Below are 14,285 nucleotides of genomic sequence, written 5' to 3'. Positions count from 1 at the left end.
TCGGCGCTCCGGCCGGCCGGTTTGTTCTCTCCCTCCACCCTCCCCTTTGCCACTCTGGCCGGGGGCAGGTTTGTTTTCCTTTTCCCCTCCCCCCCCTTTGCTGCTCCGGCCGGCCGGGCGTTTTTTGCTTGGGGCGGCAAAAAAGCCAGAGCCGGCCCCGTGAGGTAATGCTCTCCTCTTCTTTCTTTTCCCTCCCTTTTTTCTTATTTTTTGGGTGGAAAATATAAATTAAAAAAAACCTGTATAATTACTCAAATATTGATGTGAGAGTTTGAGATCATGAAGTCATATGATTGCTAAATAAAGCCAAAAGCCTATCAGCACTTATTATGTGTGTGTGGGAGGAAAGCATTAATCTTAGTAAGGGCAAACAATCAAGTGACTGGTAACTAAGGGCCAATCATTACAACTGCTTTTCCCTGTGTAGCAAGTATTCATGCTAGTCCCATTGATAGAGCCCTGCGCAGATACATAAATATGTATCCGCATCCGATCTGCAAAAATTATCTGCGGATGTGGATATCCGCAGATTTGCAGAGCTCTACACCGGGGGCTGGACTGAGGCTCTGAGGCACCCCCCTGTCTGTAACGCGGTTGGGGAGAGATGCTCTGGAAGCTGTGGGGAGCCGTGACGGACACTCCACCTGTCGGGGGATGGGGGGGAAGGGGGCAGTGTTCCCTCACATTTCTCCCACCCATGTGCGGAACGAATTTTGTTATGTACAGCAATATGGAGGTAATGTGTGACACGTCGCCTTCATATTGGTGCACATAACAAAATTCATGTGGTGGGGGTGGGGCCGAGGGGTTCGGAGTGTGGGAGGGGGCTCAGGGCTGGTGCAGGGGTGTGAGGGTTCCAGCTGGGGGTGTGGACTCTGAGGTGGGGCTGGGGATGATGGGTTTGGGGTGCAGGAGGGTGCTCCAGGGCCATGGCGGGGAGAGAGGACTCCCCTCAGCTCTCTCTCCCCACAGCAGCACCTGGGCTAGGGAGGAAGAGGCGCCTCTCCCCACCGCAGCAGCTCCGGGGCTGGGGCTGCAGGATAGGTGCTACTTCCCCAGCAGGTCCAGGCTGGGGCTGGGTTCGGGCCCGGGGAGGGCTGCCCTGGTTGCAGCTGGGTCCAGGCCGGGCCGGTCGCGGCAGAGTTGAGGCCAGGGGAAGGGCGCCCCGCCCGCAGCAGGCTGGGGCCGGGCTAGGTTGGGGCCTCCCCCGGCCGTGGCAGGTCCCCGGGCGGGTTCCCTGAGTGTCTGCGCAGTGCAAAGGAGGCTGCCGTGCAGCTGCACAGCTTACAGGGAACTTAGCCAGGGGGCCCGAGCAGCCCCCCACCCAGGGCATGTGGAGGGAGGGATCCAGGGTCCCCACAGCTGCCAGTGCAGCTCTCCCTGATCGGGCTCCGGCCGGGGAGGGGCAGCTCAGAGCCGCAGCCCAGCCACAATAACAGCTGGGGAGCCGTGGCGGACCCTCCACCTGCCTTGGCCGTGGGGCCCGAGCAGCCCCTGACCCCTGTCCCTGCCCCCCAGGCTCTCCTCCCAAGGCAGGTGGAGCATCCGCACCGCGGTTCCTCACAGCTGGTTGCCCGCTCTTACCGTCAGAGCCCTGCGTGGATATAAAATTTGTATCTGCATCCGCGCTGGTATCCGCAGAAATGGTCCACGGATATAAAGTGGATACCCATGGATTTGCAGGGCTCTACCTATTGATTTAACTGGGACTATGCACTGGAAGAAGCATGCGTGCAGGAGTAAGTGTTCGCAGGGTAATGACCAGAGCTATTTTTTAAAAAAATGGTTTTTTTTAATGCAAAAATTGGAGTTTTCTGTTGGAAATCATTTTCTGACAAACTTTTTCACCTGCTGTAATTGACGTCTTCATTCTGGTCATTTTCTTCTGAAGAAAAATATGTTCCCTGAGAAGTTAGAAACTGATCTTGATCTGGTTCAAGATACAACTGTTTACATAGCTGTTACACTGAACTGAACAGAAATCAGTCCTTCAGTTTTCAGGGACAGAATTCTCAGTAAACTTTTTTAGTATCAAATATCTATGCTGTTTTCTTAAGTCTAAAGGATTTACAAGTAAAGTGAGTCTCATTTCCCAACAGACAAATAGCATGTGCTTTACAAGGAAAACCTCTTGCGTTAGACGACGCTTTCGAGAATTTGTATGGCTGCGGCAGAGACTTCAGAAGAATGCTGTGCTACTGTGAGTGACTTTTTTTTTTTTTTTTTTTTTTTTAAATCTACCTTCTTGCATGAAATACAAGTTTAATACTCTGCAGATGACACACACAGGGGTAGTGTTTTTATCTGTTCTGAACTATTACTAGAGAATCATATAGGTTAGAGTTGGGCAAGACTTTAGCCCATATACTCTCTACCCTACCAGTGCAAGGTTGTTTTCCACAATATATTTTCTAGTGTTTTGCAGGTACTTCTACACAGTAATAAAAAAACTCGCGTCTGACCTGGTCTCCGGGACTGAAAAATTTCTGTGTAGATGTTCGGGCTCAGGCTGGAACCATCACAAGGTCCCAGAGCTTGGGTTCTAGCCTGAGCCTGAATGTCTACACAGCAGTTTTTCAGCCAAGAGCCCAAGCCCAAGTCAGCTGACAGGTTTTTTTATCATTGTGTAGACGTACCCCTGCCTGGCCTGGAATTAAACATCTCAAGCAACGGGGCTTCCACCATTACCTTTTGGTAGCTATTCCCCAAACTAGTAAGGCTTAACACATTTAATTTTATATTTTGTTGCATACAAGTTTGAACAGCTAGTGCTTTTGATAAACCATTTAAGATAACAAAAAATGTAAATTACACTGCTCTACATTTTCCTGACCCGACTCATAGACTTTAAGGTCAGAAGGGACCAGTATGATCATCTAGTCTGACCTCCCGCATGATGCAGGCCACGAAAGCTGACCCACCCACTCCTGAAATAATTCTCTCCCTTGACTCAGCTGTTGAAGTCCCCAAATCATGATTTAAAGACTTCAAGTCGCAGAGAATCCTCCAGCAAGCGACCCCTGCCCCATGCTGCGGAGGAAGGCGAAAAACCTCCAGGGCCTCTGCCAATCTACCCTGGAGGAAAATTCCTTCCCGACCCCAAATATGGCGATCAGCTGAACCCCGAGCATGGGACTGTTAACTGTTAATCCTTGGAGTCTAGGTGTCTACATACCAAGGTTCTCATATGGTCCTTATCACTGTGGTATCTGAGCACCTCCCAAAATGATAAAATGTGTACACAAAGATACATTTATCTCTTTCTCTCCCCCCTCCATTCAGCAGAGACTGGCTTTGCTTTATATTTGTCCAAGATATTTTTTCCTTTGGCCTGATGTTGTAATTTATCCTCCTAAAATTAGATCACTTGCATAAACTATTTTTCTCAGCACATCATTTTTGGTTTTAACTCTGTATTTTATTTTTTAAAGCCAATTACCTGAACTTCCATCTAAAACTCCCTTTTTTAATATGAATAATCCCCATCATGTGGACCATCGTCGACAGGGCCTACAAGAATTTCTTGAGAAGTAAGTACTGCATCTTAGTGTGTTTTTATTGTTAATGAAGTCACTAATTTGCTGTATTAGACAGCTCATCTCTTGTACGGGAGAGCCATCTTGTGGCCAGCATTATATATTGCTCTTTTAGATTTCCTCTGTCTCTCGTTGACACATTTTTGTATATACCACTTCAGCTGAACTGTTGCAACGGAATTTCAGCTGAAGTTCTTCACATTTCAGTGTATTGATTAAAAATTGGCATTTTTGTAAAGCATAGATTCATAGATTCTAGGATTGGAAGGGACCTCGAGAGGTCATCGAGTCCAGTCCCCTGCCCTCATGGCAGGACCAAATACTGTCTAGACCATCCCTGATAGACATTTATCTAACCTACTCTTAAATATCTCCAGAGATGGAGATTCCACAACCTCCCTAGGCAGTTTATTCCAGTGTTTAACCACCCTGACAGTTAGGAACTTTTTCACAGTGTTTAAATTATTTCATAGCATTTTTAACCAAAATAAGGCCCTTCTGGCGAAATCTATTAGCTTTCAAGAACGAGCTAGCTATGTTTAAACAAAGAAACAGGTTTACAGTGGTGAGGAAACCAGTGTTAACACCTCTCTGGCAAACTCTGCTTAAACACAGTGGGCTTGGGGAAACTCTCTGTAATAAGGAATCATTTAAAAAAAAAAAAATCCCTCTAATACTACAGTTGGTTCAGCTGAGCTGAGGTTAACACTTTTATGTTTGGGTCCTCTAGTTTAGCTAAGGCAATCTCACAGTTGGCACCATTTTTACCACTTTGCTAAATAAGTTTTTATTCCAGCAGGCATAACTAAAATAGCACCAACACTCCTTCACCTGAACGGGTGATAACAGCAGTGGAAAATGTTTTGGTAGATTTCCCCAGTGTAGCCTTCTTCCAAGGGACATGGTGTGTGAAAACATTGTTTAAAGGGATGGACGAAAAGAATTTTTAAAACAGTCTCCTAGGCTAGGCTCCAACCTGAGCTAGAAAAAGGTTTTAAGAACAGCTTAAACATGGTTATTTAGCTCAACACTCTGGCTGTTTAATAATACTTAGCTCTTATACAACACTTTTCATCTGTAGATCTCAAAGCGCTTTATAAAGGAGGTCAGTATCATTATCTGTATTTTACAGATGGGGAAACTGAGGCACCGAGACCTGTTCAAAGTCATCCAGCAGCTAGCTGCAGAGCTGGGAATAGAACCCCGGTCCCCTGAGGCCGAGTCTAGTGTTCTAGCCACTACACCAGGGGTGGGCAAACTTTTTGGCCCGAAGGCCACATCGGGGAGTAGAAATTGTATGGCAGGCCATGAATGCTCACAAAATTGGGGTTGGGGTGTGGGAGGGGGTGAGGGCTCTGGTTGGGGGTGCGGGCTTCGGGGTGGGGCTGGGGATGAGGAGTTTGGGGTGCAGAAGGGTGCACCGGGCTGCAATCGAGGGGTTTGGAGAGGGGAAGGGGGATCAGGGCTGGGGCCGGAGGAGAGGCTCAGGAGTGCAGGCTCTGAGTGGCACTTACGTCAAGCTGCTCCCGGAAGCAGTGGCATATCCCTTCTCCAGCTCCTACGCAGAGGGGTGGCCAGGTGGCTCTGCATGTTGCCTATCCGCAGGCACCGCCCCTGCAGCTCCCATTGGAGCGCCGGAGGGGGCCATTGGAGTGTGTAGGAGCTGGAGCGGGGCCATGCCGTGGCTTCTGGGACCCGCGTGGAGGGGCCCCCGACCCTGCGCCCCAGCTAGAGCACCGGAGTGGGGCCGAACCTTGACTTCCGGGAGCCATGTGGTGCGGCCCCCAACCCAGCGCCCTGGCTGGAGTGCCGGAGCAGCCCCCAACCCAGCGCCCCGGCCGGAGTGGGGCCGAGCTGCGTAGTGCAGTCCCAACCCTGCACCATGGCCGGAGTGCCAGAGCAGGGCCGAGCCGTGTGGTCCGGCCCCCAACCCAGTGCCCCAGTGGGAGCTCGCGGGCCAGCGTAAAACGGCTCGCGGGCCCATAGTTTGCCCACTCCTGCACTAGACCAACCATGTTTGTACCATCTTGTGGCTTTTTCTACCATTTTTAAATGTCCTACCATTGTTATCACTGGTGCAATTTGTGGTTGCAGTGGTAGGAGCACTAGTGAAGTCAGGCTGCTACCAGCCACCAGCTTTTTAACCATTGTTTTGTTTAGAGCTACTTTGAGCATGGTTAGAACACCAGTCTCCTTAGCACTTACCAGTGTGGAGCTCTACCAGTAATAGCAAAGGCAGGAATTTTAAAGCAAGTTACTATGCTTTTTGGCACATGCTCTTCCTGGCCAGTGTCACGTAGCTTTAAGCTGAGTCCTTTGCTCCCAGTTTGGGAAGAGCAAGGGAAAATCTGTGTTAGCAGTGTGCTCAATAACTGGGAACAGGGCGTGTGTCTATAGTGACCCCATTAGTCATTTCAGGAACAGTCTTATCTGTTCCTGCATAGAGTCCTATCCAATCTTTGTTGGCCAGGACTTTAGTCATGACTCTGCTTGAGGGTACATGACACTAATACAGAGAGTGGAGGAGGATCTAGGGATTTCCCCTCAACCTCATTGATTAAAAACAACTCAAGAGCTGGGAATACTGATGGGCTGGACAAAGCCTGTGGTTGTTCACGTATCCTTGTCTGAGCTCTCAGCCTTCTCTGTGCCATGTTGTGGATAATTGTTATTTTTAAAGATACTCTAATTTTAAAATGAAACTTGTAGGAATGTTGATCAGCCCAAACTGCTCCAAAGTGACTTTATTACAGGACACAAAGTATTTCCATCCAGTGGCTATGTTTCCAGAAATGACATTAAAACAGAAATGTACTTTCTTTCAGCTTTTTGTATACCTATAGTTTAACTGAGTATTGTGATAGGAGAATGTTGAGCATTTCAAGAACATTGCTCCATGAATGTAAAAATGATTAGTGTTCGGTGCATAAAAGTTTTTAAACTGGGTTTTTCCTCTTATAGTAATGATTTAAATGTTTGCGCTTCAGTGCTGCATGAAAGGTGGCACCATTCTCCCAGACATTCTCAGCCACAGGGGAAAGCTAGACTTGAAAGGAGTTTTTAAAAATATAGTTGTTAGGATAAATTGGCTTGGCATTGACATTCTGTGGCGCTGCCCTCCGCTGGATGGAACGTCAGACGTTCCAGTTTGTAGAAAGGTTCTCTCCATTAGCTGAACTAGAGGCTGCTCCAGATGCCTCTATTTTGGAGATTGTGGATTTTTTTTCTTTTTTTGGAACAAAATGTCATGAATTCTTTCCCCGAAGCTGCATTTATGTGACTCCTTGACAAGCTTGAGATCTGCATAATTCCAGCACTGGATCACTGCAGATTTTTTTTGTATGACACATGATCCAACAATTTAAAATAGTGGCACTGACCTGTGGTTAGTCTGGGGCCTTTCAAATTCCTCTGCCTTGATTTTATATACGTATGTATGTATGTATGTATTTATACAGACAGACATTGCTTAGTACTTTAGGTCTAAATTCTGGGCCCCACAGTGCCTATAGCACAGAGCCCTCAGCAGCTCCCCAGGGCCCCCAGGCTGTGCATCTGTAAACAACCACTTCTTGTGGGAGACAGAACATCCTTTGAGACAGCAAGGTAGCACTTATGCTGATGCTCTGCCCTTATCCACCCCCACACAGCAGGTGGCTCCAGTAGGGGAAATCAGTCATGGAGAAACTGAATGGGACCCTACAGGCCAAAACAGCAAAAGTGGGCTATTAGCCAGGGCAAGGAGACAGGTGCCTGTCAGGCAGAATGACACACAGCTCCCTCCCTCTTCCCTCCCCCCCCCCCCCCCCCCCCCCCCCCCCCACTGGCAATTGCTTATGGGAGTGAGCAGAACAGGGATCACAAGCCACACGTGCTAACCAGCTTGAGGAAGATGGGGCCATGGGTAAAATTTTCAAAAAACCCTCCTTGAATCTTAGGTTCCTAAGTCTCTTTTGAAAATGTGACCTATGCTCCCAAATCACTTAGTCGCTTTTGAAAATGTAACACCTCATCCCTAGCTGTTTTCTGGTTTTCCTCTCCTCCATCCACCTCTCTGTGTGGGAAGGTTACTGCAGCAGCTCCCAGGGCACCCACAGAAGACAGAGGGGTGAGGATTTATGGAGGGCTGGTGGGGAGAGGAGACTCATTTGCCCTCTGTACTACCCAGCTGGAGAGTGGATGTGGATCTCTGTCCCCCACCTCCACACACCATCCTCTGGATTAGTTAACTCTGTGAACAGCTAGTTACTTAGACATAGGGGGTTTCTGCAGCTCTTCCTGCTGCATAAATCAGGGCCAGGATTTGACACTTAGTTTGAAACATACGTAAAGCATTATAATTCATGTTGGAAGTTGAGGTTGGATGAATCTGGCTTTATCATATATTTCCAGCACTGATCCCGTTTGTCTTATAGGGGATTATCATTTTGATTGACAAAAGAACTGTATAACTCAGTCCTTGTTACTGTCAAGTTCAGTGTTTGAGAACTCTGCCTCCATTAGCTAAATGTCAGATTGCCGATCTTTCAGTCATAAATTGCTTTTTAGGAATGAGGAAAACTACACATTTCCCATTGGAAATATTCTGAAGACATTGTATTCTGATGCTGATGAATTCTCCTTTAAATTCAAATAAAAAAGCTTATTACTGAATTGAAAAAAAATCAAGAAATTATCTTTATTAATAGTAAGTTTTGTGAGACCCTTTTCCTTTTCACCCATTTGTTCTGCACAAAACTTAATTTTGGGGCCTAAAATTACCTAAAATGATGATTTGCATTCCTGTTTGTTATAACTCCAGTATGTATTTACCAAAAGCAATTTATTTTATTTAAGTTGCATTCCATTATTTTGCTTTAATTGAATGAAACTGGAGTTATTTTCTCATACCAATGTGTGGTTTAAAATAAAAGGTAAATATCTATTAGTAATCTCTTGAGAGTGGCTATTCCTGGCAATTACCACCGGAAACATGCTTATTAATATTACATCTGCTGACAAGAGATTACTATTTAAATCTGTTTCCATATTATTTTTAAAAGTCCGCTGCTGATTCACCAAACCAGTTTCTAATCCTGCCTCCCTACCTTGCATGCGTAAATATTGTGTGTAGTCCCATTGGACCTGGTTCACTTTTGCCCTGTACCTTGTGTAGTCATTTGCATCACTGCAAAGTGGGTATTAAACACTACCATTCTGATCTGGTTGTACTTTACTCTCACTTTGCACTGGTCAAATGACTACACAAGGTACAAGGCAATAGTGAACCAGGGCCATTGACTACATGTAAGGTTTACTCACGCTAATAAGGGATGCAGAATCGGGCCCCATCTTTCTATTAGCATTATTCTGAATAGAATGCTCCAAATATTTCAAATTTGATGAGTTGTGCTGAAGTGAGTATGGGATCTGGCAGCCCCTCCTAGCTTCTCTATTTAGTTAAATTCTCGTTCATATTCCCAGCTAGCACCTGCTACCTTTCACACTGGCCTATTAGAAAAGAGGAAATGGTATTGATAAAAAGTATGAGGAAATATAGGACATTTTGCAAAGGAGGAAATAAAGCTTTAATGACTGTGTCCCCTCCGCATTCTCCCTGTCTGAATCTCTGTGTGTGTTCAATAGAGGGCACCAGAACACAGGCTGTGATCAGTTGTTTTTGGTAGGTTTTATTTTTTCACCCTCTCATGATCTGATGTAAATGGGCAGAGTAAATTTGCTGAAAACGAAATCAGAGTGTTAACCTTCCACACACATTCAAGTGTGCATCAGTCATTGTATTAGGTTACAGTAGATACAGGAAATCTTTAGTTAGGATTAAGTTGTACTGTTCAGCCATATGTTGTTCTCCTCCAGCAGAACAGTGTATAATATACCTAATAAAATCACATTGAAGAAAACCAGATTTTGGCCTTTATCCAAATAAGACACAACACATGTTTTGCCTTTTGTAAATGTTCTCTCTTTAGCTTGGGAGAGGGAACATTCCTCATGTAGCATACAGCATCTCCTCAAAAGTCATGCTCTTTCTTTTGCGTATCAACTGGAAGTTTATTAGAGGTCTTCTCGGGTCTAATTTGAAAGGCCGACCTGAACCCAACTAGACCACAGCTGATCTGAATCCACCCCAAAGCTGAGAGTGTCAAGGCATTTTCACAACTGACCCTTATAGTCAGGCCACATCAGGTTGCAAGGTCAGGGATGGAGCAGCAGGAACTGGAGCTAGCATAACAGCATGTCTAGAATGCTGCAAACAGACCCAGGTGTTTCTGCCATTCACAAACCCACATTCCTTCCCTCCCCAGCAGCTGCCCCAAGAAGCCCAGGGTTGCCCATACCTCAGTGGAGCCTCAGTCCCTCAAACTTCCAGCCAGGGCAGCCACACGGCAGGACAGACCCATTGCCATGCAGGCATGGGGCAGCTCCCCTCCTCTGCCACCTCCTGCCTGGCCCTACTGCAGAGTGGGCGGGGGCATGGGCCCAGGGGTGGTGCAGGGTGGGTACCCATCTGCAGAGCCCCATGAAAGCCTCCATGCTGGGCAGGAGGGGTGAGGTGCAGGGCAGGCAGTGCCTGGTGTGGGGTCCCAGCTGGTCATGTTGTTTCTTTCTCTCTGTTCACACCTGAACCACTGTGTGTGTGTGTGTGTGTCTTAGTCTTAAGGCAGGAAACCACTGATGCGAATACAGCACCGCTTCTCCTGGTGGCAGCACTCATTTTCATCTCCAAACTGACCTGAACCCAGCACCTATAGTTAGGTCCCATTGGGTTTGGGTCGGGTTGCAAGACTCCGTATTTTATGCCCTCTTTCTGTGAAGGTCGAGATATGATACATTTTTACCAAGGCTGCTTACAAACGATGATTCTCCTGACAACAAATAAGAAAGATTTTTATCTCAAATTCAAACGTAGGGCCTGGTTCTGCAAACCCTTACTCATGTAAGGGAGTTCTTATGTGAGAGTAATGACTACTCAGTGGGGAAAGGTTTGCAGGATCAGGGCATTAATTTCTATCCTAGGTAGGTATAGGAAAAGTTTGACTTTCCTTTAAATCTGCCCAGTCAATTTTTTCAGGTGATACTAGAATTATCAGTGTGAGCTGTGACTTTTTATAAATTAACTATGTGGATCAGATTTTGATCTCATTTACTGTAGATTTACACCAGAGCAGCTGGGCTCAGAATCTGTTCCTGTGTTGGTATTTGCCATAATGAACAGGCTGATGTTCATCGAACATTGTGATAATTGCTGGTTGGCTAAAAATTACACACATGCTTAGTCAGTGCTAAAACATCCTAATTGTATGTTACCTTCCCCTGCCTCCTTCACTTCTTCCTGCCCAGTTGTTTGTCTCAGCTACATGTCATGTCTTGTTGTTTAGACTGCAAGCTCTTTGGGGCAGAGACTGTCACTTTTTATGTGCTTGTACAGCACCTAGCACAATGGGGCCCCGACCTAGTTGAGGCCCCTGAGTGCTACTGTAATAATAATATTCCACAATACTAACACAACGGGCGACAAACCATGCATGTCCTTGTTTTGGAGGTATGAATATTTTGAACATAAAAACTAAAAGTTAGATCTGAATAGTGCAGACACTTTATTTTTCATTTTGATGGCTTTTTAATTACATCCTTCAAGCAATGTAAGCGGCTGGTGCAGAAGGAAGAAAGCAAAAGTTGTCATTTCTCAATTAAAGAGTAAAGCAGGCATTCCAAGGGCATACCTAGGTGAAGAGTACTTCTATGACTGCTCATGTTGACTTACAGTGGTTAGTAAAGAATTCTAAATGTTTTCCCTTATAGATGGACTGTGTGTGATTGGTTCAATGAACATCTTTCTCTAATTCTTCCTCTTTGTGTTTCTTCACGCATTTAACCTCCAGATGGCACTATTAAGCAGAAGAGAAAATAACTGTGAAATAATGAGTCCAATGTAAAGTAAAATTGGAAATTGAATTATAGCTGCAGAAAAAGGACAGTAGCCTTGAGGTTCTGATCAACCTGTACTCTTATCACTTTTGTTTGCTGTTCCCATATGTTAGGTTACCAGCAAGTTAATAATAGTGCTTCAGCAGTTCAAGGCTTAGTAGAATTGCTGTGGACATGAAATAAAGCTAAAATGAATTTGTGTCCAATATCATTGACATTAGTGCTCATTACTTCTGTGGTGTAAAGCCTCAAACCATCTAAAATCAATTTTAAAGATTACCCATTATTTTATAAAGAAAATAAAATACATTTCAAACAGCAACAAAGCTGCAAGTATAGCGTAATCTCATGAACAGTTAGTTACTTGCGCTTTAGCCGGGGTGGCAGGAAGCTACTGAAGGTATAATACAGGAAAATCTTTAGGGAAACTTAAGCTTATGCATGTTGAATTTAATGGGCTGGCTTTTTACTATATTACTCTGAATTAGAAATGCAGACATTAGTATTGCAAAAATGTGAATCTCCTCACTGTTATCTGTTTTTTTTAAAATCTGGAACATAAATTCTAGTAAGATTTACTTTAAGAAAACAAACAAAAGGAATGAGTTTGCTCATCCAGTGCTTACACTATAAATCTGTATTTATTGTGCGGTATGATTGGGGTTTTTTCCCCTTTTTTGTTTCATGATGTTTGTGTCATTTCTTGATGGCTTTTCAAACTGTATTCATGAAGCTATTGCTGTTGAGGAGGGAGGTGTGCGGATTTGTAGGTTCTGTGGCTTGATTCATTTTTGTACACTATTAGGTGGTTTCTTTTGGGTTACTGAGAAGTTGTTTTTAAATGTACTGTGCATTAATACTTTGTAGGCATGTATTTTAAGAGAGATTATATTTGTGATGTCTATTTTTAAGAAAACTATGTGTGGGTTTATCAGAGTAAAAGCTGGGTTTTATCAATGTTTAAAAATGTCCTTATCTTGAACAGTAGCAAAAAGTGATCTCTGTTGCAGCCCCACTGTCTGATAATTTCACATGGAATATGGTAGATCGTTATGGGCCACTGCAAATATTTTTCATTACTGCAAACTTATCAATTTCAAGTTTTATATATAGGTCTATTTTCATTTTGCTGTCCTTTAACCTAAAGACAGAAATCCTTAAGTATATTACATTAATTAAATATTACCAGTATATTGGTCCCAACAGAGAACAGTTTTCAGAGTTCATTTATATTTAAAATATTACAGTCCAAACACGTGGTTAAGATTGGAAGAACCAGTCTGTTGTACACTTCATGTTAATTCGGGTATTTATAATACAGTTTAATTTTATTTATTTTACTTTCACCAGTTCTTATGTTGTTGTCTTGTATCTGATTATATTCAGTAATGTTGCCAAATAAATGGAAAAGATATTGATAACTAAAAGCTAACCTAAATATTTGTAAGTAGGCAAACATAAATTCTCAACGGTTCTGGCTTGCTTAAATATATTGCAGTAAATTTGCCCACAATGTTAGTTGTTAGTGTCATAGGCCCTTATTTTGCAAATGCTGAGTATTCCCACTGAGCTCAAAAAGACTACTCCCATGAGTAAAGTTACACATGCACATCAGCATTTTGTAGGAATGGGCTCTTATTGTCTGCTGCTGATCATGTTAGACTAGACCTATTGTGCAATTCGTTCCTTATACAAATATTGCAGGAGCGTTGCATTTTCAGAGTAGCAATGCTAATGCTCAGATTTCAGTCCTTGTAGAGTAACTCTAACTTTCCAATTTTTCTGAATGCATTGTACTTGGATTACACAGTTCACATGATTAAAAAGGTTATGCTAAAATGCATTTGAAGGCTTATTTTCACAAATATAAACTGCAGTTGAAGATAGACTTTTTCAAAAAACAGCTAAAATGAAGAGTATTGTCAGAACTTACTGAAAACATTTTACAAACAGATTTAAATCAATGTACATCGATGGCATTTTTACTATCCCTTAAATATATACAAATTTGTAAAAGTGTAAATATGTACTTCTAGTTTTTGTTGGTGCACACACATTCTATTTCACTGATATGTCAAAGTCCCGACTTTTCATGCTTCTAAACTCCTTCATCTTCTTCTACTCCCCCAAGAGAAATCAGGCAGTTGAAATGTTTAAAGTAGTTTAGTATTTTTAAATATAGACAATTCTTGAATGTAGACCAAATTTCCATAAGTGCATGTGCCTTTGCCCCCCTTACAATCATTAATTGATCCACATGGTAATAACAGATGGTTAAATGGAAGAAACGCCCTTGAAGTTATTCGTATAACAGATGTTCTTAACTATTAGCTTCATGTTTTTACTCACCCAAAATTCCGGATAATGTAATAAAAAGGTAACACATACCTAATCATTTTATTATATGCAGTGCATTCTGAAGCTAATTTGGGATTCACTTAAAAGCAGGACATCTCTGAGAAATTGTTCTAGTAACCATGTGTGTTTTTCTTTTTTTAAAGGATCCTACAAAATGCATTATTGCTTTCGGACAGTAGACTTCACCTCTTCTTACAGACTCAGCTAAGTCCAGAAGATATTGAGGCTTGTGTATCTGGACAGACAAAATATTCTGTTGCTGATGCGATTCATAAGTTTGCCTCTTTGAAACGACGTTTTCCTATTGAAGATGAAGAGAGAAAAAGAGGAAAAAATGAGGCAGATTCTGATTCAGAGAGGTTACTTTCTTTTTTACATTCCGATATATTTTTTTTATATATATATATATATATATACACACACACACACACACACACACACACACACACACACACACACACA

General features: G+C 43.5%; 1 protein-coding gene and 1 long non-coding RNA gene across 2 annotated transcripts in view; one reads left to right on the top strand and one right to left on the bottom strand.

Moving 5' to 3' along the window:
- The window catches only part of SNX10 (sorting nexin 10), a 35,796-nt gene that overhangs the window by 18,821 nt on the left and 2,690 nt on the right, over positions 1-14,285 (top strand). The window contains exons 3-5 of the mRNA XM_029910979.1: positions 2,100-2,200; positions 3,432-3,530; positions 13,967-14,182. Coding sequence (XP_029766839.1) covers positions 2,100-2,200; positions 3,432-3,530; positions 13,967-14,182 — 416 coding nt within the window. The remainder of the gene's footprint in view (positions 1-2,099; positions 2,201-3,431; positions 3,531-13,966; positions 14,183-14,285) is intronic.
- Positions 11,155-14,285, bottom strand: part of LOC113406205 — a 7,904-nt gene continuing 4,773 nt past the window's right edge. Inside the window, exons 2-3 of the long non-coding RNA XR_003369688.1 lie at positions 14,010-14,124; positions 11,155-11,425 (exon numbers count right to left, since the gene is read on the bottom strand). This is a non-coding gene — a long non-coding RNA (uncharacterized LOC113406205). The remainder of the gene's footprint in view (positions 11,426-14,009; positions 14,125-14,285) is intronic.

Source organism: Terrapene carolina, unplaced genomic scaffold (genome assembly GCF_002925995.2).
Source record: "Terrapene carolina triunguis isolate 2854851 unplaced genomic scaffold, T_m_triunguis-2.0 Scaffold84, whole genome shotgun sequence".
Classification (NCBI taxonomy): Eukaryota; Metazoa; Chordata; order Testudines; family Emydidae; genus Terrapene; species Terrapene triunguis.
The sequence above is the reverse complement of the archived record's forward strand: the minus strand, read 5'-3'. Positions and strand labels throughout refer to the sequence as shown.